The sequence below is a fragment of the Mytilus californianus genome, unplaced genomic scaffold (genome assembly GCF_021869535.1).
Source record: "Mytilus californianus isolate M0D057914Y unplaced genomic scaffold, xbMytCali1.0.p SCAF_6, whole genome shotgun sequence".
Classification (NCBI taxonomy): domain Eukaryota; kingdom Metazoa; phylum Mollusca; class Bivalvia; order Mytilida; family Mytilidae; genus Mytilus; species Mytilus californianus.
In genome coordinates this window covers 81,755,796-81,781,378 of record NW_026262712.1, presented here as the reverse complement: position 1 = coordinate 81,781,378, position 25,583 = coordinate 81,755,796, and the positions used below count along the sequence as shown (strand labels likewise).

General features: G+C 31.6%; 1 protein-coding gene across 1 annotated transcript; it reads left to right on the top strand.

The window, feature by feature from the left end:
* The first annotated feature begins 672 nt into the window (after positions 1-672).
* Positions 673-25,583, top strand: LOC127706817 (uncharacterized). The gene is made up of 7 exons (XM_052211501.1): positions 673-799; positions 2,363-3,690; positions 4,936-4,984; positions 7,111-7,361; positions 9,166-9,311; positions 14,130-14,281; positions 15,364-25,583. Exons 1-7 carry the CDS (start codon positions 757-759, stop codon positions 16,044-16,046), a joined length of 2,652 nt encoding a protein of 883 aa, XP_052067461.1. The 5' UTR covers positions 673-756; the 3' UTR covers positions 16,047-25,583.

The following is a 25,583-nucleotide window of genomic DNA, read 5'->3' as shown; positions in this document are numbered from 1 at the left end:
TATTCACCGGCAGTTGTGAAAAACAGGCAAATTCGTTTGAAATGAGGAAAAAAGGTTAGCCTGAATATTCGAAAAATAAACTGGCTACCATCCAATCAAAATCCGGCATTCTTATATAAGGTGTAATTATCCCAGTTAATATACATCGCAAAGTTTAGTATGTATGTAGTAAAAAAACAAATGATATGGGGTATCCATCCACGCAGGATCATATATATAGATATACTGTTCCCAGATCCACGACACAAAATCAGTACATGCACAGCAAAAAAAAAACATACAAAAAGCAAAGGAACAGCGCTTTTATCGCTGTTCTTTATCTCAAAGTCACAGTGAGGCCTTCAACACGGAGCAAAAAACTCTCACCCCACTGCAAGTTTAAGACGGCCCCTAGCACCGGATTGAGCGGAATTCTTTGCAAAACCAAGGATTTGTATAGTAGTAGTGTCAGTAGTACTTTATAAATCCTTGGATAGACTTAGTAAGATTTTACTTTGAAACTGGACCAAAATGTCATGGAATCTGAGACTACTATAATGCATGGTTATAGAGGTCTCAAATTTAATGTATTCCCATTGCCATATTGTCGAAACATCGTATACAAATTTATGAAAACTGACGAATTTTGGGTATTTGTAACGACCGCCAAGTATGTCATAGGTATCACGTGACATCACTAACTTCCTGTAAAATGATTGAATTTTCTCGGAAGAAAAAATCCAAAATATTTGGGGTTTTATTACATAGGGGAACACTATGACTTCCTCAATAGACGCCCCTATATTAATTGATTCAGACAGTAAGTAAAAATCAAGTTTTGAACAAGTAAGTTTCAAAATAAGAGTGGTGAAGGGATGGTCATTTTTGCGATTTATCTCTTGATGTCAACTCGTGCGAGGAAATGAAAATAAACAATAACTGATCAATTAGGGTGAATGACGCACAGCATTTGAGTCTTGAACTTCAATCAGTTTTTCCACTCATTAGTTTTAGACATACCCAAGGAATAAACAACACGCATAAAACAGTTACCAGTTCACTGATACCCTTTCAACCATTGTGCAATTTGCCCAAAAAGAAGGGAACAAGTAATCAGCTGATATTGATAATTTTTTAACTGATTTCATCAGCTGTTCATTAATTAGTAAGGATAAAGTTTTGGTTGTAATAAATTAAGATTTAATCAATGACAATTGATGGCAGTATTTCACAGATTTTTGTTACCTGTATTGTGAAAATACATGGATGGTATACATGTGCATGTATACCAGGGGGATTCAAACCCTCAAACTTGGGATCTAACTGAGCCAAAGAAGATCTACCCTAAATCAACCAGTTTGACTACCATCCATATGAGCAGCTCACAGGTCCACTACTGGACAACCTCTGAGTTCCTTGTATATCACCTAGACATATCAGGGTCATCCCTTCTGACCTGGTCATACCTCATGATCTATCCAATTAAATGCCATTCATTTAAAGACACTCGTATGTACCAGAAGTAGATGCTCACAGCAACAATATTGTTAAAATAAATGAATGATACTAGCAGGATTCGAACTGGCAGCAGTCTTACTGAATAAGTCAAAGAAGATCTTCCCTAAATCAACCAGTTAGACTACCTTTATATCTCCAGTTATACAACACCTGTATTTAAAATTGATGATTCATGTTCCAGGACAATGTGTCATTAATCCCTTTTGGGATACTGAGACCAAAACTATTTTCTGAATTGTCTGACCAAAGAATCCCTTATCAAGAGAAAGAATTGATAAATAAGAGGATATATTGGACTTTCAGAATTCCAAATGAATAAATGCATTTCCTTTTATATGTTTAATCAGAAATTTAAGATCCATTTTGTCAAATATATGATACTGTCACTTTGCAGACAATTATTTTGTTAACTGGATTTAATTTGTTGAAGTATGGTGGGTGGTCTGGCAACCGTTCAACCAATGCTTTTCAAATTTTAATATGTTGATCATACTAAGGACAAAATGGAGGTCATGTTCGATATTGACGATTTTCACTTTTACCGTTCAGGAAATATGGTAACAATATTGAGAATTTTTTCGAGGAAATAATGTGTCAAAATGGATCTATAACCATGATAACTACATGTACCTTTAGAGAGATGTGACATCCCATCAGGAATGGGATTATGCAAAAGAAAAAGTGGCCATTTTGCTTTAGATTGAAAAAAAATATCCATGGTAGCAGAGAATGACAATTAAACTTCATGAACATGAATCCAAATGGAATTGTTAAATTATAGAACTTATAAGTTAGATATTTAGAGCTAGTCAAACCATTATTTTACTATCTTGATAATTATGTATTATTTTTGTCAATTTTGTAGATGATGATAGTGATGTTGAGATTCTGCGTGAAGAGAGAAATGAAGACCTAGACATTATATTTGTCTCAGAAACAATTCATGTAAAGGAAGAAGAGAAACCCTCTGCAGAGAATATTAAGTCCGAAAGTAAACCATGTGACACAAATTTTAATCGCAGCCTGAGTATTTCATCAAATTTAGATTTGACCTTACGTTTAACTGACAATCCAACACCACCTTCAGTTGATCAGACACAATGTTCAAACAGAAATTCTTCAATGCCAACCATTGACCAAGCTCCACTGGATTTATCATCGAAAGCAAAATATGATGACATTACTGACAGTTCAGAAGAAGGATCCTCTGAAGAGGATTACGATGACGACGATGGTGATGATGACGAAGATGATTGTAGCAATGACCCATTCACTGTAAAAGGACCAGACAATGGTGGAAATATACTGTCAATGCCGAGACTATATAATTCTGACCAATCGCAACCATCAAACTGTTGCCCTAAACCACAGTCTTTCAATATATCGGATATTTTATCTACTGGAAATTCTACACAGGGAAGAAAAAAACAGCCTAGTCAGATAAGAATTTTAAAATCTTATGACCAAACATTACAACCAATAGATTCAATGTCAAATTACCAGATCAAACAAGACTGCACTCAGTCAGTATATGGTTCTATGAACAGTGCAGGCCCACAACAAACTCAGCATCAAAATAATGCTTGCATTCAATCAACACAATCTATGACCCAACAAACAATATGCAATAGTGTGCATTATCAGCAAACATTGACTATGAAAGATTCACATGATAAAATGCAAAGTCAACAAGGAATGTGTAACACGTCAGACCATGCAACTCAATCAAATCTTTCAACATCAGGGACAAATTCCGTTTCTTGTAATCCATCGTTTTCATCCTCACCCAACAAAACAGTGACTGATATTTGTGATGAATTACTTCAGGATCTTGATTTTCTTAATAGTTCAAACAATTCTTTGTCATCACATTCAAAATTGTGTAAAACTACATCATCTGCGGACCAAGAATTAAAGTCATCACCTCCAGCTGTCGGAATCAAACGGACATTATCTGAACAAAATCTCAAATCAAAATCTGATGATAAAATACTGCCTCCAAAGAAACAAACAAGATATCTTTATCACCAGAGTAGTGAAGAGACACAATCATCATCCTGGGGAAGTGAGAAATGCAGTCAGTGTCAGATGTCTCTGCTCGGTCTTAAACTGTCACGTTGTCTTCAAGGCCATCCTTCTTGTACCACATGTCTGGAAGAAAAGGTCAAGGTTGTATTGACAGGAAAAGCAAAAGTAGGTAACTTAAAACAAATATAGATAAATAAGGATAAATGCTACTCTGCATTATCATGATTATTCAATATGTTTTTACATACTTTGAACATGTATAAGTGTGACCATATATCATATATGTTATCTCAGTAGTGTTTATATACAAAACACAATTCATGAATAGGACATTTTTATTTAAACCAAAGACCATTGAACATTTATATGAAATGTTCTAATCATGTATTAGTTCCAGAATGAGTCCCTTGTTTTATTATTTAACATGATTTTAGATCTATGACATATATATATTATTATAAATAATGGGATATAAACATGATCAAGACTTAGAGAAACATCTTTTTATTCTCGTGGTTTTCAGTACTACATTTTTTTATTGTACATCATGTACCAGTGTTCTCCCCAGATATTTCATTTAGCTTCCTGGTAAACAGGGAAATTTAAAATACATGTACCATCTTGTTTCTAAAAACTATAGCATCACATCCATAACATACAAATGTAATCTATAAGAAAACCAATTCAGATAGCATCACATTACCATGATGCTAAAAGGCCCTAGGGAGAACACTGATGTACATGTACATCATGTACATGTAGGTATGTTTCATGTATATTTAGAAAGTGAAAGTAGACTAAATAAACAGATGTATTTCTTGTAAGTCATCACCATGATTATAATTAGAACAAAGATTAAATATGAGAGTGAAAATGTACAATCAAAATAAAAAAAATTTGAAAATATAAACATGATATTATGATGTTTTTAAATGTACATGTAGCATGTGTGTATGGTGTGTGTATCTGGTATATATTCATGATATTGTAAATTAGGTTTGGGATTCAAGGTCAGTAGGAAGAAAGAAGTAGGAATTCCTTCCACCTACATGACCTACATGACCTCTATACCAATTTATATGAAATGATTTAATACAACGTGATTTTATGTCATGTAGGTTTCAAAACATAAATGATATTCTTAAAAAAAAAATACATCACTTACAAATGGTCCATGCTTAAGATAAGTTCTGATGAAACTATAGTATACTAGTTGTACACATGGTACAATGTGCAACAAATATTTATATATATATATATACACATGAATATTTATTATTGTAATCATTTAAAAGATCATGCTTCATGTTGGGCACTATCAGCTAACTATTGGAAATAAATTGTACTTTGCATATGACATGTATGATGTAAGGATTTCTTAATAATTAACTCCTTTTAATGATTTTTCAGGAAACTTTACATTGTCTGAAACCTGGCTGTAACAGTTACTTTCCAATTGGTATGTATTCTCATCACAGTTCTCCAATTGACTCACAGGAGGTCAAGATTATAAAATTGCATAGAATGAAAATATCTATACACATGTTTTTCTGTAAATTGCACTAAACCTCTTTAAGACTAAAGAGTTCGCTGGAAAATTTCGGACCCTCATGCCTCATTGACATTAGTTACTCTGATCATGCTGATAACAACTTGTTTGTAATAGAGTGTAGTAATAAAGGTACCTTCATGACGAATAACGGTAAAAATTCTTGCCAAATGACGTTGACGGTAATTTTTGGTGCATGACAATAAAATGTACACTTTCTTTTAGACGATAAAAAAGATCAACTGATTTTGACGAATCATGCTAAATTTTTTCCAAAAATAATGGTAACCATAATTATTTCAGACCTCTGACAAATCACAAGAAGGATATTTTGGCGAATCATGGTAAAATTTTAACCAATTTGACGCTAACGCTGAAAATGACTGTTTTACGACTGACTGTAAAGGGCATTCCTACCCTCATAATACAGGCCCATTACAAAATCCAAAGATTTGCTGTATTACTCCACACAATTTGAATCATTACATAACTGCCAAATGGACATGTAGATCAGTGTACATGTACATCTACAAGAAGATCAGTTGGAAAAAAGGGTGTCATTGCTAAATGTAATGACTTGACTATCATGACCATGGAATGTATTAACATTGTTAAATATTTAATTTGATGGCTGTTTTGTTATACATATATACAAAAAAATGAATTACATGTAAGATAAAAATTAGGAGATGTGGTATGATTGCCAATTAGACAACTATCAACCAAAGTTCAAATGAAGTGGATTTAAGCATTTACAGGCAACAGTACGGCCTAAGGTACTTTTGTTTTGAGTATAACATAAATTCACAAATTATGAATAAAATATTCAGAAGTTACTTTTTCCTTATTTTGCATCATCAGCCTTGCAGCTAGGATTTGGAAAAAGAGGGAATTATTTATAAAAAAGGAGACACTGCTAGTGCATTCACACATGAAAAAAGGCATTTGCTACACATAAACTGATAATACTACACAAACATATAAAGTCATTTCATTTATAATGATTTAAAGCACCACGATCCTACATGTATCTTTCTGAATAATGTTGAAAGATATGATATATTATTATAAAACAAAATGAGAAAAAAAAACTGTGCATCTTTCAGTTTGCATAGATGTTTTCATCTTTAAAATATTACATTGTCAGATACTTTTCTTATGAAATCGACAAAAATGAGTTTGGGGATAAACATTATCATGATTATTAATTGAGCACCAGTGTACTTTATGTATCATGTACTCCAGTAAGTTATAATTGTTGCAGGGGTTGGTTAGAATAGCTTCTTCATGCATCCAGTCAGATTGTTTGTATTAAATAAGTGGATACTGATATGCATAGAATTAATCTAAAAGCATTTATAAAGACAATATTTTTTTTTTAAATCTTCTTTAACCAATAAAACAGTTTTAAAAATCAAAATTGATTGCAATCATCTGAAATACTATCTTGTGTTAAAGTCATATCAGATGTTCCCACCAGCCAACCAAATATAGCCTACATTACCATGATTACCATTTTTAATCTATAAAATAAAGACATAAAATGATTCATTTAAAAAATTTCTGAAAAACTGTGTTCTCATAAAGAAGCTTATTTCTAAAAAAAAAAAAAAAAAGAAGAACTTTGGGGATTGAAATGAATTATTTATAATTGAATGTTAATTTCCTTTAAGTAGGATATTTTATGAGTCCTTTAAGCATTTAATAAACATGCAATTGTTTGCACCTGTCCTAAGTCAGTCAGTAGTTGTCGTTTGTTGATGTGGTTCATAAGTGTTTCTAGTTTCTCGTTTTTTATATAGATTAGACCATTGGTTTTCCTGTTTGAATGGTTTTACACTGGTAATTTTTGGGGCCCTTTATAGCTTGCTGTTTGGTGTGAGCCAAGGCTCTGTGTTGAAGACCGTACTTTGACCTATAATGGTTTACTTTTATAAATTTTGACTTGGATGGAGGGTTGTCTCATTGGCACTCATACCACATCTTCTTATACCTATTGTTAATGAATGCAAATTGTGGCATGTTCTCTTTTTCAGGTGAATTGAATCAGTCTTTACCAAAGATGGTTGTAGATATATTAGAGACAAAACTTGATGATGATTATATAGACTATATTGCTAATATGATACTTAAGAATGCTTCATCATCAGAGGACAGTGGACATAATATTAACTCACAGGAAGTACCATCTGTACCAGAAAATAGGGCCACAGGCTGTACAGCTGACAATAAATTGGAGAGAAATAAAGATCTACCTGAAAACTGGACTATAATGGACAGAAAAAAGGTATCATTTTAACGAGAAAAGACAAAGACATGTATCATTCTTTATAATTAGATTTACAATTAATCGGGAAAACAAGGAATACAAGAGTGATGGGGTAACATGCTTTTGGGGCAGAATTAGATGAACTTGTAAAATCTCTATATGAGCTCTTATCAGAGATCTTTGATAACTTACTCATTATTGTGTTAACCATTGGTAATTTCATAAGGCAATATAAATGGCAGGGCTCACCACACAAGGCAAAGTGAGTGAGATTATCGTCCTAGGATTCCTGACTTTCCTCTAATAAATTAAAGCATCAAAAAGAAGTTTGTTGACCTCGATTTTTATAAATTTTTATCAGAATGCACATGATTCCAATATGCCATGAAAAACATGTTATTACATAAAACTCTGGCTAAATGACACATTTATTTAACTGCAATCTATTCTATTAATTAAAATGCATGACTGTACCTTCAAACTGGATTTTTTTTTTAAGTTTATTAATAAAAGAAGTAATCTTGCAAACATTATCAATAAGTACATGTTCAAATTTGTTAATTTACTTTTGATTTAATACAACTTCCTGTTATTTTTTCAGGAAAATATGGGGAAATCCCAGTTGCCATTTAATTTTGTTATTACATGTATAGATCTAATTACGCTTTAAAAAATTTGATTTAGAAATTCTTTTTTTCTGGATCATGACAAAAGAACATTTTTGAATTTTAACACAGTATTTATTCTGTATCTACATGTAAATAAAATTTGCCAGATGAGACAGGAAAACAGAGACAAGTTAAATTGAACAAATGGAGTTATCCCTCTTTGTACTGATTCTTACTGCATAACAACTTGATGTTGGAGATGTGAGGCTTGTCCTATGTTCTTGCTTTATTTAATGTTTTTAAGCATAGTTGTAGGCAAATCTAAATAGACTTTGTTTTGAAAAAGCCTTTGAGATGCAGTAAAATTTGATCAATGTATTAATAACACCTTATTATATAAGTTGTCATGCAAAAACTCCCATTAATAACCTCAATTCTCCCGGAAGTCCCTCTGTTGGGTCTTTACTTCACCCAAAAGTTCTGAATCCCTGAAATGGTGGCCTGTTTTTATCCTCCTACTCTTTGCTCTTATTGACATCATACCTCAAAATAAAATGCTGTGGGTATTATTAATGAAAGAAGATGTGGGGTAATCATGTTTGAGATGGCATCCAATTGCGCAATGTTATGGTAGTAACTGTTAAAATTTATTAATTAGTCTGTAATAATTTATCATTTTGTACAGACCACAATGAATTGTATGCAAGGGGTAGATAGTTTTGATGTCTGTTTGGGAAACTTAAGTTCTTTATGATGCTCAAAATGTGGTATTCTCCCAACCCATTTATCTGATATTTCCTAATTGAACTAGAAACACCTGCACAGTTAAACATTCTGATTAGTCAAATGAATCATCAGATGTCCTCTGCTATATGAAAGTTAAGGTAGACATAAATGTATGTCTTAGTTACCCTTGGTGTACATTAATTGATAAAGGAAGTACAAATCCTGCATGCATGTATGACAGGTAGAATATGACATATATAGTGTGAAATTGAGAAATTTTATTTATACTTTAGATCTGCACATTCCATTGGCAAAAAATTTTTGAATATGAAATTTAAACAACAATATATACTTTATTGCAACAGGCAAAAAATTTAACAAAATCTTTTTATTTCAGTTATAGAACATATTGTTAGCACCATGATGAAATTACAGTGTGTTTACACTGGAATGGCATTTATTGATTGTTTTTGTTTTTATATTTACAGACACATGATTTAGTTGCCTTGGAACCCGAATCTCCAGAATATGTAGATGTGGTATTTAAGTTCCATGAATCAATGAAGTTCCCCATAGCTGATATTGTCAAAGTTTCCAGAATTCAAAACCCTATACTCTGGCAATTTTTTAATGTGTAAGTTATTTTGTTTAATAGCTATGAATAGAGTCATGTGCAAGATAAATTTACTCTTTCATATGGCTAAGTGGGTGACAACTTTTTAATTATTTATTAGTCTCTCGTGCAGACCAATCAAAAATTGATAATTTAAGGTTTATTGGGTGTCTTTTTCTGAGCATCCCTTATCATGCTTATGGGCACATTACAAAAATACTTTTTGGTTTAAAAATATTTTACCAAGTATCATTCAATAAACAACAGAAACTTCTAAACTTGAAATTTAAAGAATAAACTATCAAAAAATTAAGTGGCGTTAAGTGTCTTTAACATTTTCAGAAAAAAAATCCTTTTAAAATCAAGGGCAGATAATTACATTGAATTTGATATGACAATTTGTGTTTTTGGATTTTGCAAGAAAATAAGGCCCCTGACCCCTATTTTTATTTGATATTTTGTAAGTATTTATGAAAAGCAATTCTCTCATTGAATTTTAACCAATTCTATCGTTTAATGTTTCTTCAACAAGGAAAACGTTTCCTGTATATAACCTATATTGAATAACTGTGATTTCATGAATTTCAATGTATTTTAACGAAAAAACCAGGTCCGTGACCCCCAGTTTTTAAATAGAAATTTGAAAGAACAGTGATCCAGAAGTCTTTTACAGAATTTTAAGAAAAATCTATCGTAGAAGATATAGACACCCCAGCTACCTTAAAGGACAAAGAATTGAATGTTCATCAATAATTTTAAAAACAATCCTCAGGTTCTACTGTTCGGCTTCAGACCTTTTTCATAGACTGAATACAAAAAAAAACCCCATCTTGCTTCACTTTTGTTGTTTTTCAAATAATGTAACATTGTTATGAACATGACATCATAGTTAATTACTTTCATTTTACAATTTTAAAGACGTAATGACAGAACCTTCAGTATAATAAATTAAATAACACATAGCTGAGAGGGTGATAGAGCAGATTGTTACCCCTCGAAAAAAACATTGCCAACCTTGGCTTTTTGGGGTAAAAATCTGCTCTATCACCACCTCAGGTAAGTGTTATTTATATAATATCAACTGTCAAGCTGTTAATGAACCCTAGTGTAGATAAAGTTGTGATTGAATTTAACAGAGGTTATCAAAGATCTGCATTAAACATCAAAGTCCATACAGGATAAACACATTAGAATATAACTAAAGATGTTAGATTAAATGATATAATTAAAGTCTTTTATCTTCCAGCCCCTAAAAAATGACTGGTTGTGCTGCACAATCAAATTGACTGGTGAGATACCAGTATTTGTCTCTCTGACCAAATAATTGTTTGACTTGTCCAACTGTACAGCCCATATCTGGAGGCCCCTATCTGGTAGTTTCTTTGAGTATATTCAATTAAAAGAATAAACAAAGCAAATGAACAAGTAAAGATGAAACTAATAAGAAATGAAAGGTTTGTTTATTGTAATCCATTTTTGTCAAGCTTGCTACCAAAGTTCAAGAGGCCAGAAATAGGGATCTTACATTGTGTTTGTAAAAACCTCATGGAATTTTATGAATCTTGGACAGATGCATCTTCAAGATCAAAAGACCATATATCCCGACCAGCAGCTTCTTCGTGATTAAGAAATGGAATCTGAAGAAAAACTTTTATTTTTATATATGCCACCCTTGTGTGTCCAAACGTTATGAAACTTATACACAATGCTTATTACCACAAAACACAGATCAAGTTTAAATTTTGGTGGCGTCACTTTTACCATTCTAGAGTTATGCCACTTTACAAATGGAAAAATTGCTGAATTTTTCGTTTCCATTCTCTAACTTTAGTTTGCCTCAACCAAATGTTATGAAACTTATGCACAATGCTAATTACCACAAAATACAGATCAAGTTCGAATTTTGGTGGCGTCACTTTTACCGTTCTAGAGTTATGCCCCTTTACAAATGAAAAAATTGCTGAATTTTTCGTTTCCGTTCTCTAACTTAAGTTTGCCTCAACTAAATGTTATGAAACGTATACACAATGCTTATTACCGCAAAACTCAGATCAAGTACAAATTTGGGTAGTGTCACTTTTACAGTTCTTGAGTTATGTCCCTTTTTAACGTTATATGCTAGGGGGGGACATCATCTGTATCCCATGGACACATTCCCCATTTATCTTTATTTTTTCAGTATTGTCTTCCCTTGACAGAGATAAAAAAAAGAGACTTATGTATGCTATTCCCAGCAACATATCTCTGTGTTCACCATTTTATTTACTGATAAATGGACTTAATTTTTGGTAGCCAACTTTACCCTTTTACGCTTGCAGCAGCAATGGCTGGTAATACTCAAAGACACACACAGAACCCTTTACCAATGTTTATAAACAAAGTTCACACTATGTTAAGAGAAACTGTGAGCATTATCACATATGACTGTCCCATGTCAAGAACTTTGTCAGTTTTTGTAGAGCCTGCGACTTCTGTCGCAGAAAGCTTGACATAGGGATAGTGATCCAGCTTAATATTTCAAAGGTAGAATACCTGGATTCTTCATACTTTGTATATAGATGCCTTATGATATGAAGTTTCTGTCTTTCATATGTCCATTGTCCTTGACCTCATTTTCATGGTTCAGTGACAACTTGAAAAAAAGTTAACATTTTTCGTAATGTTAATTTCTCTCTTATTATGAGTAATAGGATAACTATATTTGGTATGTGCATACCTTGCAAGGTCCTCATGCCTGTCAGATAGTTTTCACTTGACCTGATTTCATGGATAAGTGAACAAGGTTAAGTTTTCATGGTCAAGTCCATATCTCCGATACTATAAGCAATAGGTCTACTATATTTGGTGTACTGTGGATTCATTTATTTTCGTGGGTATCAATTTTCGTGGATAGAGAAAAAAGACGTTTCGTGGTATACGTAAATTCGTGGATCGCTGTTAACAAAAAGGAAAAAAAATCAGATACGTAATTCGTGGATTTCTTTTTAATTTAGGAGATCATATAACCTCCTTGATTTGATCAATAATAAAACAAACAAAAAAGAAGGAATTCATTGAAAAAGTTTTGAATTGTCAAAATCCTCGCTTGGTCATTCTAGGTTAAAGTGTGCATTGAAAATTTCTATTACAATAATGGACAGAGACAACTAATTACTTGTTTGTTTTACAATTTATAAATTCTTGTCGGAATCTTATAAGGCATTCAAAACTCTATGATTGAAATCTCATTTCTCTAATCACGATATAATAAACAGTCATAAAAGTAAAAGGTGTGAAAATAAATGTTCCTGTCATAAACAATATTACCTACGGGCAATATCCACGTACTTAATCCTATTGAATTTTAATCACCAGTAAACCACACTATGACACGGTAATTAACAACTTGCAGTTATTTTTCATGAACAGTTTTATTCAATTTTAAAAAGTAAATTATCACTGATATTCGATATTTATGATTGATTTAATCAAAATACTTGTATCTTCTTTTAATAAAAACACGTGTTATGTTACAATGTTTATCAATAGTCAACACTATACTAGAACTGCATAACATAACCGGAAATAAACATCCGACTCCATACACATTTCTCGGGATTATTCTTCTTTGAATTCTTAAATTCGTGGTTCGCTGTGACCCACAAAACCCACGAAAATTGGTATACCACGAATAAAAATGAATCAACAGTATGTAATGATTGTAAGATGTACATGTCCAGCTGGCAGGTGTCATCTCACCTTGACCTCATTTTCATGGTCCAGTGGTTAAAATTAATTTTTTTGTTTCTGTCTGTTTTTCTAATACTGTATGCAAAAGGTCAACTGTATTTGGTGTATGGAAATATTTTATGTACATGTCAGTCTGGCAGGTTTTATTTGACCTTGACCTCATTTTCTTGGTTCATGGCTCAATGTTAAGTTTTTGTGTTTTGGTCTGTTTTTCTTAAACAATAGGTCAACTTTAGTTGGTGTATGGAAATATTGTAAGGTTTATATGTCTGTCTGGCAGGTAGTTCATTTATATGTTTTGGAGTTTAGTGTGACATTGATTTTCATTGAACTAGTACACATTTTTGTTTAGGGGCCAGCTGAAGCCCGCCTCTGGGTGCGGAATTTTCTCGCTGTTTTGAAGACCTATTGGTGGACTTCAGCTGTTTTCTGCTCTTTGGTCGGGTTGTTGTCTCTTTGGCACATTCCCCATTTCCATTCTCAATTTTATCATCTGACCTTCACCTCATTTTCATGGTTCATTGGTCAATATTCACTTTTCCTGGCTAACTTTGTTTCTTAGATACTATAAGCAATAGGTCAACTATATTTGATGCATGGAATGATTTTAAGGTGTACATGTCTGTCTGGCAGGGTTCATCTGACCTTGACCTCATTTTCATGGTTCATTGGTCAATATAAAATTTCCATGGTTTGGTCGTTTCTTTATACTATAAGCAAAAGGTCATCTATATTTGGTGCATGGGATGATCGTATTAAAGGTATACCTGTATTTCCGGCTTGGTATAATGGTCAGTATAGTAGGCGAATCATTTCAGCATGTGCACTCTTGTTATCTGTAGTTATAATATCTCAATGTGGTTTTTTCCAGTAGGGAATTTTATGTTGGTTTTATATCTTTGATAGTCTCTTAAATTTACCTGATATTCTTTTAGACTGAAGGTGATTGTCTTTCAGATATGAGAAATACTTAATTTCTTTTTTGTGCTAATAATGAGTCTTTATAAATATTTACACATATCATTGTCATGAATAAGAAAATATTTGATACTCTTAAAGACACTTTGAATATATTCGTTTTTTTAATAGATATGAACTTTATCTTTGTAGAAAAAGATCTGAAATGATTCAAGAGAATGATGGGATTGATGTTGAAGAAAGAAAACTGTTCCATGGCACTCAAGCAGCAATTGTTGAATCCATATGTAAGAAAGGATTTGATTGGAGAGTCTGTGGAAAGAATGGAACAGTCTATGGTCAAGGTGAAATTAGCTATAAGACTTTTTCAAAAGTCAATAATTTTAACCAATTTTGAACATGCTGAATGTTTATGAAACTTGAGCAGAAGTTTCTTCATGATCAAAAGATATTACCTACATTTTTATGGCAAAATTTTTCTTTTTTTTTGTTGTTGATTTTTACTGATAAAGGAAGCTATAAATTCATTTTACCGTATTTTAATGATAGATGAAATTAGTTTTTATGCAGTAAACATTTGTTTAGATATCAACAATTTTGTCAAAACTTAATGGAATGTTACAAAACTTTGTTTTTGGCTATCAACATATATATATATATATATATATATATAGTACTTTTACATTGACATCAGAAATCACAGATGAGACACATGGTTCCATGGAAGCCCCTAGGGTTGTTTTTAATTTTGTGACTTACTTTTAAAAACTCATAGACCTCATCAACACAAAAATAGTTTCATACAGGAACATATCAAAATCTTAATTTGGTCACTGGCTTGATATCTATATCCTCCAGACCTCATCTCTACCTTTGTAGTGAGGTGAACATTCTTCAGATCCTATCCATCCCATTTCATGCAATTTATTTATTATAACGGATTGTAGATTCACTATTATTCCTGGGGTACAAATTTTGATGCATTTCTTAGGAAAAATGTAAACCATGAATATAAATGTTCAAAGAAGTATAAATCTTCTATAGGCTGGTATGCAGACTTTGGGAAATCCATGAAATATCCACAAAAACACAACTTTTCCTCAGTCAAAGAAGTTTGTTTTCCACGCAAATAAAACCACAGTGCTCAGATAATGAAGTGTTTAAATGATGTGGCTGTGCATACTGTGGATTTATTTATTTATGCACAAAACGTCAAGCTCTTAATCACCTTGTAATGTTTTTGTTTGGTAATTTATACCTTATGTTTCCATTAACCAAATAATGATTAAAAAATATTAGACATTTGTGTAGATATAAAGGAATCAAGTTTTTTCAACTGTAATTACCATCTTGTACTGTATTTTATGTTGGTTTTGTAATAAAGATTTTGGTGTAAAATGACTTAAATAAAATTGGTCTTTTTTAGGTTGTTATTTTGCTGTAAATGCTAATTATTCACACCAGTATACAGACAAACCAAGCAGACGAAGTCGATTACCAAGACCTTTCATGCCTGTTCCACCTCCAGCTCATTTTCATTTACACGGAGGGACAGGTTTGATGGTTCCACTTATTCTGAACCCTCCATCAATGAATGCAGGACAATTTGGACAACAGCCAAATAATAGTTCATCGCAAAATTTCCAACAGTTAAGAGTATACACACGTCCTAGTACTTCATCAAATGTATCACAGGGTAGCTGTTTACTTTACACCAATATACAGGCTGGACAACAAGTCTCAACACAAAACAATGGTGCTAATGGACAAAGGGCTGTTGGTTCTCAGCCACCTTCTGTTATTGTTAATTCACAAGGATATGGTCAACCACAAGTACTCTACCAATCAAATCCTCCACCCATGGTTATGCAGGAAATGCAGGAAGAAAAACCCATGCATAGAATGATTCTCAGTCGAGTCCTTGTCGGAAAATATACAGGTGGAAATGCTAATTTTAGAAAGCCTCCTCCATTGTTTGCTGACGATCCATCTGGGAGGTACTATGACTCGTGTGTTGATCACATTCATGCCCCTAAAATATTTGTTATATTTGATAGTGCTCAGGCTTATCCTGAGTATTTGATAGAATATAACATATTGAGTGAATGAATGGTTGTAAAGATGATTTCTATCACATTTGACGTTACTGCTGTTAGTGAATGTAATACATGAACAAATTTCCTGTTCTTTTTATGGAGGATGATTTCAGTTGAAAAGGTTGAACTTGTTGATACTGTGACAGTTATATCTTCATTGTTTTTGCTGTTACCATAGTTACTTTTGTTATCAAATGATAGTTAAGTGATAATTATAGGTCTTAAAAAGCACAGAATGACCATCTTCTCTTGTTGATAGGAACACTAATCATGGTAATGATATATTTTTGAAATTGATAATGCTGAAATTTTGTTTAACAAGGGCCTTAAATTTTATTTTTAGATTAATGAGTATAACCTCCCGCCTAAGGATAAATTTCTCAATTAAACATCTTTTAAAATATTAAAAATTAAAACTCCTTACAGATTTAGTGCAAGTCAATAACAGAATGAATTTATCCCTCCTGTTCCATATTTCTGAACACAAGATGAGAATGTTTAAAAAATGTTTTTTTTGTAATTCCCTATTTTTTTCATTTTTTGTACACAGGATTGTCTCAACCAAGCGCTTACTGTCCTTACCTTCCTCATTATATTTCTGTGCAACAACTTATACAAACAGGAGGTAGTCGTTGGTCTGACATGACAAATTTTTGTAATTCATGTAATTGTCCTAATTTTTTTAATCGAAGATTGAACTTTAAATTGAAGATTTTCATTTTTGTCGAGCCTTCGACTTTAGTCGAAAAAGCGAGACATAGCGATCATACATTCCGTCAGCGTCGGCGGCATCCACAAATATTCACTCTGTAGTTAAAGTTTTTGAAATTTGAATAACTTTCTTAAACTATCCTGGATTTCTACCAAACTTGGACAGAAGCTTGTTTATGATCATAAGATAGTATCCAGAAGTAAATTTTATAAAAATAAAATTCCATTTTTTCCGTATTTTACTTATAAATGGACTTAGTTTTTCTGCCGGGAAATATTACATTCACTCTGTGGTTAAAGTTTTTAAAATTTTAATAACTTTCTTAAACTATCCTGGGTTTGTACCAAACTTGGACAGGAGCTTGTTTATGACCATAAGATAGTATCTAGAAGTAAATTTTGTAAAAAAATAAATCCATTTTTTCTTGTTTTACTTTTAAATGGACTTAGATTTTCTGCCAGGAAACAACACATTCACTCTGTGGTTAAAGTTTTTGAAATTTTAATAACATTCTTATACTATTTTGGATTTGTACCAAACTTGGACAGAAGCTTGTTTATGATCAAATGCTAGTATCTAGAAAGAAATTTTGTTTTCTTCCAGTTAACATTACATTCAGTCTGCAGTTAAAGTTTTTAAACATTTATTAGATTCATAAACTATCCTGGATTTTTACCAAACTTGGACAGAAGCTTCTTACAATCAAAAGATAGTATCAAGAGGAATATTTTTATTGATTTACTTCCTCATTTTTGTTGAGCCTGCAATTAACAGAAAAAGTAGGCGAGACACTGGGTTCCGCGGAACCCTTACAAATTTTTGTGTATTTTAAAGTTGAGTTAATATAAAACTTAAAACAAGTACTTTAGGGTCAAACCTATTATCATGAAAAGCCATTCTGTCAATTTTCAAATTGTTTGGACACACAAATATAGAGTATATACCAGTACCAACTAAATTATTTCCCACAGTGTTTGTCTATATGAACACCTTTCATGTAAATATTATTTGGTATTTGCATTTGCTTGATATTCCCATTCAAAAATATGTTTTCAAATTATGCATTTTTTTAAAATTTTTGTGCGATAGTTCATTTTGTGCTTTTTTACCATTCACCTTGGTGAATTTCATAATATTTATAAATGCTTACATCAAAACTTTTCATATTCCTTTCAATTATTTTACGCAAAAATCATCTTGTTTTTGTAATGCTTCAGTTTTTTAAGCCAAAAAGGGTCATCCTTTTTATAAAACTTTATATTTGATCGTTTTTTCTACATTTTTAAGTTAACTATAAAAATAAAGTTCAAGTGATTATCTTTTCAATGTTTTTCAAAAAATGTGTGATGATTGATCTCCTTTTTATTAAAATTAATTTTTATACTCATGGAATTTTTTTACAAAAAATTCAACTTATAATTCAGAATGAATAGAATGAAATTATTGGCTATTCAAATTCACTTTTTCAAAGGTTTGATAAAATTAGCATTTCCTTCTACCAAAATTTTAGATTTTACTTTAGGTAATTTTACCTTGCATTATTTGAAATGAAATGAAGCCTTATTATCAATATTGTCAAACCCTGTGCTCTGTTTCCTAGGCCTAAATTCGTTGAAATCTAGGAGATTTTGTCAAATTTTGCAAAAATCTCTATTTTTGCCAGTTTGGGGTGTAAATGTCAATGTTCCATCAGAGGTGGATTTAGAGGGTTTTTCAGGGGGCATTGGGCCCCCCTTTTGTGGGAAAAATTTTGTTGATTATAGAGGGAATCACTGAAGCATGACTGGAGCACCCTCTTAGGCAGTCAGTGGGCCCCCCTTATAAAAATTTCTGGATCTGCCACTGTCCATTAGAAGGGTTCTACAATAATGTTCTTTTTATCAACTTGAAACACTTTTAATATGAAATAATGGAGTTGATAATTGATGCCAAATAAGAAGACCCTTACCACACCTTCCCCTTTCTGGTTCCCCTCCCCTTTTTGAAATAATATTTCAGTTTAAGAGGGATAGAGAGTGGAACCTCCCTTCTTTTGAAAATCCTGTATGTGCCATAGGCCACTGCTTGACATTGAATAATCATACCCTGGAAAACTGAAATGGTTATCAAATAACTTGGCTAGGCAAAGACACTTCTGTTATATTTTACCTTAAAACACTATTTTCATATTACCAACCTTTTGACTCCGGAGTTTATAAATTTTGACAGGTAACCTACTAAGAGGTAGGACATTCTGGTATTTGGTCAAGTTAGAGAAACTAAAAGAAGTAAAATCAAGCTTACAATAGGTGCAATTTAGGGAAAAATTATCTGTTTTATGTTTTTTAAACACACAACAAAATCATTGGAAAAAACTAAAATTTTCTACCAAATTACACTGATTGTAAGCTTGATTTTACTTCTTTTAGTTGCTCTTACTTGACAGAGAACTAGATTGTCCTATTACATAGCCTATTATATTTTGTCTTGGTTACAAGTCTTTAAAACAGTTTGACATATTATGTACTATTTTAATTTTGATGCCCCCGCCGCATCTGAGGAAGCATTAAGTTTTTTATTGTATTGAAATAGGATAAGCTAGATGGAGGTGGAAATAAAATAAATTAACAAGTAACAGAAGAATTATGTGAGAATTACACATGTGCCAACAATGAGAATAAGATCAGCAATCATGAATGTATGAAGTGAACAATTGTAATATTTAGTGTTATTCCTTATAGAAGATGAGGAATTGCAAGTACAAATTATGATAATAGTGCTGTCAATTATTCCCTGGATTTTAATTACTGTAAATTCTGAAATTATTGTGTACATTTTTTATTGCGATTTTTGAAGAATGGACAGAAATTCTAGATTAATTATTGCGATTTCAGGCAAATCTGCATACAGATATATGTATTGAGTTCAGAATGAGGGTTCTAATTATTGCAATACTCACCCAATCGCATTAACAAAAACCTTGCAATAATTTCTGAATTTACAGTTTATATATTTATTTAGTGTTTTATAACCTCATTAGCTGTATATATGCTGTTTAAAAGATGTGATAAATTGTGATGTAAATGTGATACATGTTATATATGACATTATGTAAGATATCTGAACTGGCATAGGTTTTTTGTCAATACTTTATTTATTAGTACATATACAATGTATATATATGGCAGTTGTTCAAAAAGGCTTAAAACCATTGCAGATTGCCAAGGATCTGCAACTATGCCAAACAAAAATGGTAATTAATGATAGGTTTTTATTAAAATGTATGACCCATTAGATATTGAAACAACATGGCCAACAGTCTGTTTTGGTCAGGCAGATACCTTCACACAGTAGTAAAATTTTATGGAGAGACTAAAACCTTTTGAACATACTTTTAATGGTACTGGTCCACTGGGATAGTCATGCCATTGTCTCAGATTCAAAAGTAAATAATTTAAATGAACATATAATACAATTCTCATTTTATTTGATACTAACAATAGAGGTAAAATAAATCATGTTATTTTCACATAAAATCATTTTTTAAGTGTAAATGAGTGAGTACAAGAACATAATAGTTAGGTGATTAAATGAGGTGCCATATGTATATCTTATGCTTTTTACAGCAGCACTCTTGTATAGTTAGTCTGCACTTTGTTTCCTTTCAGGGCAATAAGTAGTCCCATACATATATACATGTATTTAATTTCATTCCACTTGTTATAGTATTTCACTGTCATAGATTGTCATATATATAATGACTATATGTATCACTGTGTATCCCCTACACCTGGTATTGTTGTTAACTGACATGTATCCTAAAACAAAATCATATATATCAGGAGTCTATCTGCAATTTACAGTACACACTAGCAATATATAGTACAGTAAACTGGATTCCTGTCATCTTATTTCACTACTGCTGTACTCTACCATTCCTCCACCAATAAAAACTGACCACCTTGAAATAGCACAATAGTGCTTAAAGTGGCATTAAATACCAATCAATCAATCTGTCAATGTACATGTGATTCTGCAGATAAAAAATCCAGTATTACTTATTAGAGGTCCATTTCATTATTTTTTTCAGTTTTGTTCTTCCCATATCAGAAAATGTATGCAAAAAATATTATCTTCTAAATTTTAAAGTTAAAAACTTTATTGTTCTCAGGGGTCAAAAAGAGAAGTCTGAAATGCAGAAAAGGGTCATTCCATAATTAGCATATACAGTCAACCCTGTATTTATAAGCATTCACTCATGATTGAATTCCACCAAAAAAGTTTGTATGGGTTATGACCTGGCAGGTATGAGATTATGTTCCTATGAATAGGTTCTCCAAACCCACAGGGTAAAGGAACCTACATGTAAAATCACTTTGACCAATCATCAGCAATTACATGTTTAACAGGTTTTTCTTTTGGAAAAGAGAGCAACTTTTTCAAAGGATAATTATCCTTTTACTGAAATAATTTTGCAACTTATTGGAAGAGTGATTTACACAATTCAAGAAGTTGAGCCAACTTGAAGGAGAAAAATAGGTCAGTGCTCATTGTTGTCAATATTCAGTCATGATAAAAAGAACTTATGCTTGTCATGTACACATGTTGTATGTTTGGAGGGTAGAACATCATTTTATTATTTACGTTTTAGCATTTTATTTTAGTAATCTTCAGGGTCTTAGGTGGCGGAGTAGTTAAGTAGTTCATCTACAGTACCACTAGCCTGTCAACACTCAGGTTGTGAGTTTGAACCCCGCATAAGGCAGGAATGTTTGAATCCAATCTTAATTGACAAGGATTGACAGTTTTCCTACTGAAGGTCGTCGGTTCTCTCCAGGCACCCCTGCTTCCTCCACCAAAACTGACCACCATAATATAGCCAGTAGTCCTTAAAATGACATTAAACACCAATAGTCAATCAATTTTAGTTTCTAACTATTATTAATTAGATCATTAACATATTGACAAAATGTAACATATTGCATTATTGAAACTTTACAATTTTGAACAAAAGTGTCCTTTTTGTTAAGTAAGACCCTTTTCTCCTAAGAATCTAGCAGGAGCCCAAAAATATACCTAAGAGCAAGTTTATAACTCAAATATGAATACAAATATGTTGATAAATTCCTTCTCATATTGGGATGAAAACTTCTGATTGAATTTACTCAATATTTTTATAAGAGTCATCATATGGCCATTCAGTTCGTTCTCATATATATGTCACATTATAAGATTGATTGCAATGAATTACTTTGATTTCCCAGTGAAAAACAAATCAAAACCGTTGAGAATGCGTAGAAAAAGATATAGTTCTCTTCATTTTTTTACACTATTTCCGTTATATTATCCATGGACAATTTTAATAATCCTAGAATTGAAATATCGAAAAATATTCAACCAATAATTTACTCGTGCACTACGTGCATTCATGAATTAATGTGTTGTTCAGTCACTCATTGAATATTTCTCTATATTTCAATTCTTGAATAAGCTATTCAATAATTAAATCGCAATTTTCTTAAATTTTGTTTTGATCTATTTTTGTGATATTTTTCCATCTCAAATGAGAACACTATGACGTCATAATCCAATTTCATTGACATTGCTGAGGAAAGCTGTGATAAACTTATTATCTTTGGTCTTTCAAATCTAGGAATTTTCTCAGCTACATCTCAGCTGAGTGACCCTTCAATGAGATTGTAGCTGAGAAATTCCCTCTCATTTTCAAAACCATAGATAATTTAAGTATAATGCACAGTGTAAATGTCATTGTATATTTTTAACTCTCCCATTGTAATTTTCTAAAAAAAATTTAAGGAACCGATTCTACAACAGAATTGTGTGTAATACGCTATTACTTCATAAGCAATTAAATTTTTAGGTATTTTTAAAAGGCTATGCTAGCAGGACATGTTAAAATTTGAAAAGAATTACGCTCTTGAGTTTTGAAATGGATTCTTTGGAAGAAACTAACATTTCTGTGTGTAGTGACTTCCCATACAATAGAATATGATATTAATTGTAGCTGATTGAAACTTTAATAAAAATTTCGCCAGTTGTTTTCTAAATGTTATGAAACAGTTTTAATTTATCTTGAGAGAACTATATTTTGAAGGAGTCTTGATGAAATATTCAATAATCACTCACAAATTATACATGCAGTTCTTTTAAAGGGGCCTCATTCAAACATTTTATATCTGTTAACAGTTTTCTTTCATTTTCAGTTTCATATAATTTATTCAGTATTTTTTCTGGTACAGTAATTTTATCTAAAAGGTTTTCTATTCTAAACAATTGTATTGTAATATAAGAGATAATTCTATCAATTCAATGTCACAATGTTATGTTTAGAAGCTAATCTCATACCTTTATTTAATTTAAATGCATAATGCATCAATTTGCTAATATATACACAAGGTAATATTCTAGATGTTTTTTTTTTGTTTTGATTTTGTTTTGATTTTGTTTTCTTATGTTTTATCTTCTTTCTTTTCTTTTCTTTTTTTTGGGGGCAGTTGGGGGGGGATGGGAGTTACAGCACTCATCCATTCATAATAGATATGATATATAAACTGATTTTTCTCTTCGTTGTAGACTGATAGACAGCATTGTTAAGTTTTTATGTAGCAAGTGGTTTTTCCCAGAAAATATATACAATTTTAGAGTTGGGTATATGTAATAAAGAGTTTTCAAAAAGTTATGAATGATTGTGTTTTATAGAATGTGCAGCTGCTTTAGACTCATTTATTTTCTGGGATTGAGGAAAAATTATATATTTGTGAATACTTTATTTTGTGGTTTTATCTAAGCACACTGGAATTTGTATTTTGTCCAACACCTGGTTTAAGGGAGTAAACTCTTCAACTGCATGTGAAACAGATGTAAAATAATCTGTCTTACTTAGAAGCTTGCAATCTATTCATGGAAATGGTTGAAACAAGAGTTCTAGTGATTTGTAAGAGCTATGTCCCTTGTCTTAGGGTTACATCTTTTAATTTGCTGTTTACTCAAGCCATGAAATCTATATATGAAAATAAGTATCCCATTAATAGTGATGAATCCTGCCACTTAAGGTGGTACCTAACACTACAGGGAGATAACTCTGTAAAAATCAGCTAAACGTTTTAATCACGTTGTATTGTTAAGGAAATATTAAGCTTCTCAATGATCAAAATTAGTGTTTGTCAAACTGCTATATAACCAATGAAATTTTTCTGATAAAGTGGTTGGTTGAAATTTTTTGAAATTTTTATATTTTTGTCAAAGGGTCGAAGTAAACATTTTGTCAAAATTTTATGAAAATTAAACGAGCCAAATTAATATTAGTCAAGGTGTTGGGTACCACCTTAATATCCTTTGTTTTCTCTGCTGATATTATGGAATCTATCTCACTTCACTCTACCTCTTCAAATAATTCTTATCAGCATTACTCTGAAATTCCTGTAATAATCAAAATTTGCAGAAATCATTGAATCATTAGCAATTCTTTTTTTTTTCAAAAATAGGCACTAGATACATTTTACCTTTAAACTTATACCCTTAGATTATTTTTTTTCATTTTTTGCTTTTATATAATGAAATTTGCATGCATTCATTTATATCCGTTAAATTAAGATTTTCAGATAAAGTGGTCAGAACACTCAGGTGCCCACAAGTAAAAAAATATTTCTTTATTTTTCTTTGAAAGAGGTTGATATAGCTCAGGCTGTGAAGCAGAATGTTTGTGTATGACATCAATTAAATTGTGGATTTTATGTATTTTAAGTCCAATGTGTTCCTTGAAAGATGGTGATAGGTCTGGCTATGAAGCAAAATGTGTGTGTATGACATCAATGCAATTATGGATATGTATCATAAAGTCCAATGTATTCCTAGAAAGATGTTGATAGCTCAGGATATATTGAGCAGAATGTTAGTGTATGACAACAATTTAATTGTGGATATTGTGTATCCTAAAGTCCAATGGAATAGAATGATTGTGTATGACATCAATGCAATTATGGAATTATTATGTTTTATTAAGTCCAAAGTATAGTGGATTCACAAAATATGATTGTTAAACCATGCAACTGTGAAAATGAATTTATTATCATATATTATGTTATGTCTGAAGGTTGTAATTTATAAAGTATGATTATTAAGTACTATGTTAGTATTGAGGTTTTCAATTGATATGGATATTAATTAAGTATAACCCAGTTATAAGTTTTCTAATTATATAACAATTTAAAGCATAACTAAATTGTTTCGACTGGTTATACACACCACATGTACAATAATATACATATATTCGTGGGAAACTTATTTTCTTTTGTTCTGTTTGCATAGGTGAACCACAATTTAAAGTTTTCAATAACATAAGCACTTTCAAAAGGCTTGTAAGCAGAATTTTAAAAACTGCAAAATGAATCTAGTATGAAAAGTATCAAACTATTTTTTTTCCTCAACCCACAAAAGTTGGTACCTTTCGAAAATATATGAAATCACAATTTTGAATGACCTATCAGTACCTTTTACATGATCAGGTATGTTTTCCAGACATCAGATGTGGTATTTGTCTGTACCATGCTGCCAGATGTGGTAGTTGTCTGTACCATGCTGCCAGATGTGGTATTTGTCTGTACCATGCTGCCAGATGTTTGATATTTTGTTAAATTGTTGTTAAGAATTCAAATTTTAATTGATTAAATTATAGTAAGTTACATTGCATCCTATCAAATTTTACTAGCTTATATAATCTGATGTACAAGAATTCTGTTCCGTACAAATGTTTTGGTAAATTACTTTTATAGTTCTTTTGATAGAAATGAATGTAACCTTTTCTGTTCTGTACAATTTTATTAAAATATTGAATCAAAA

What these genes read in the sequence shown, in the direction of transcription:
- LOC127706817 (XM_052211501.1), top strand. Translation starts at nt 757, where the DNA reads ATGACTTCCTCAATAGACGCCCCTATATTAATTGATTCAGACA. An exon ending in TATTGACAGGAAAAGCAAAA is followed by an intron (nt 3,691 to 4,935) that starts GTAGGTAACTTA and finishes ATGATTTTTCAG; the next exon opens with GAAACTTTACATTGTCTGAA. An exon ending in TAACAGTTACTTTCCAATTG is followed by an intron (nt 4,985 to 7,110) that starts GTATGTATTCTC and finishes TCTCTTTTTCAG; the next exon opens with GTGAATTGAATCAGTCTTTA.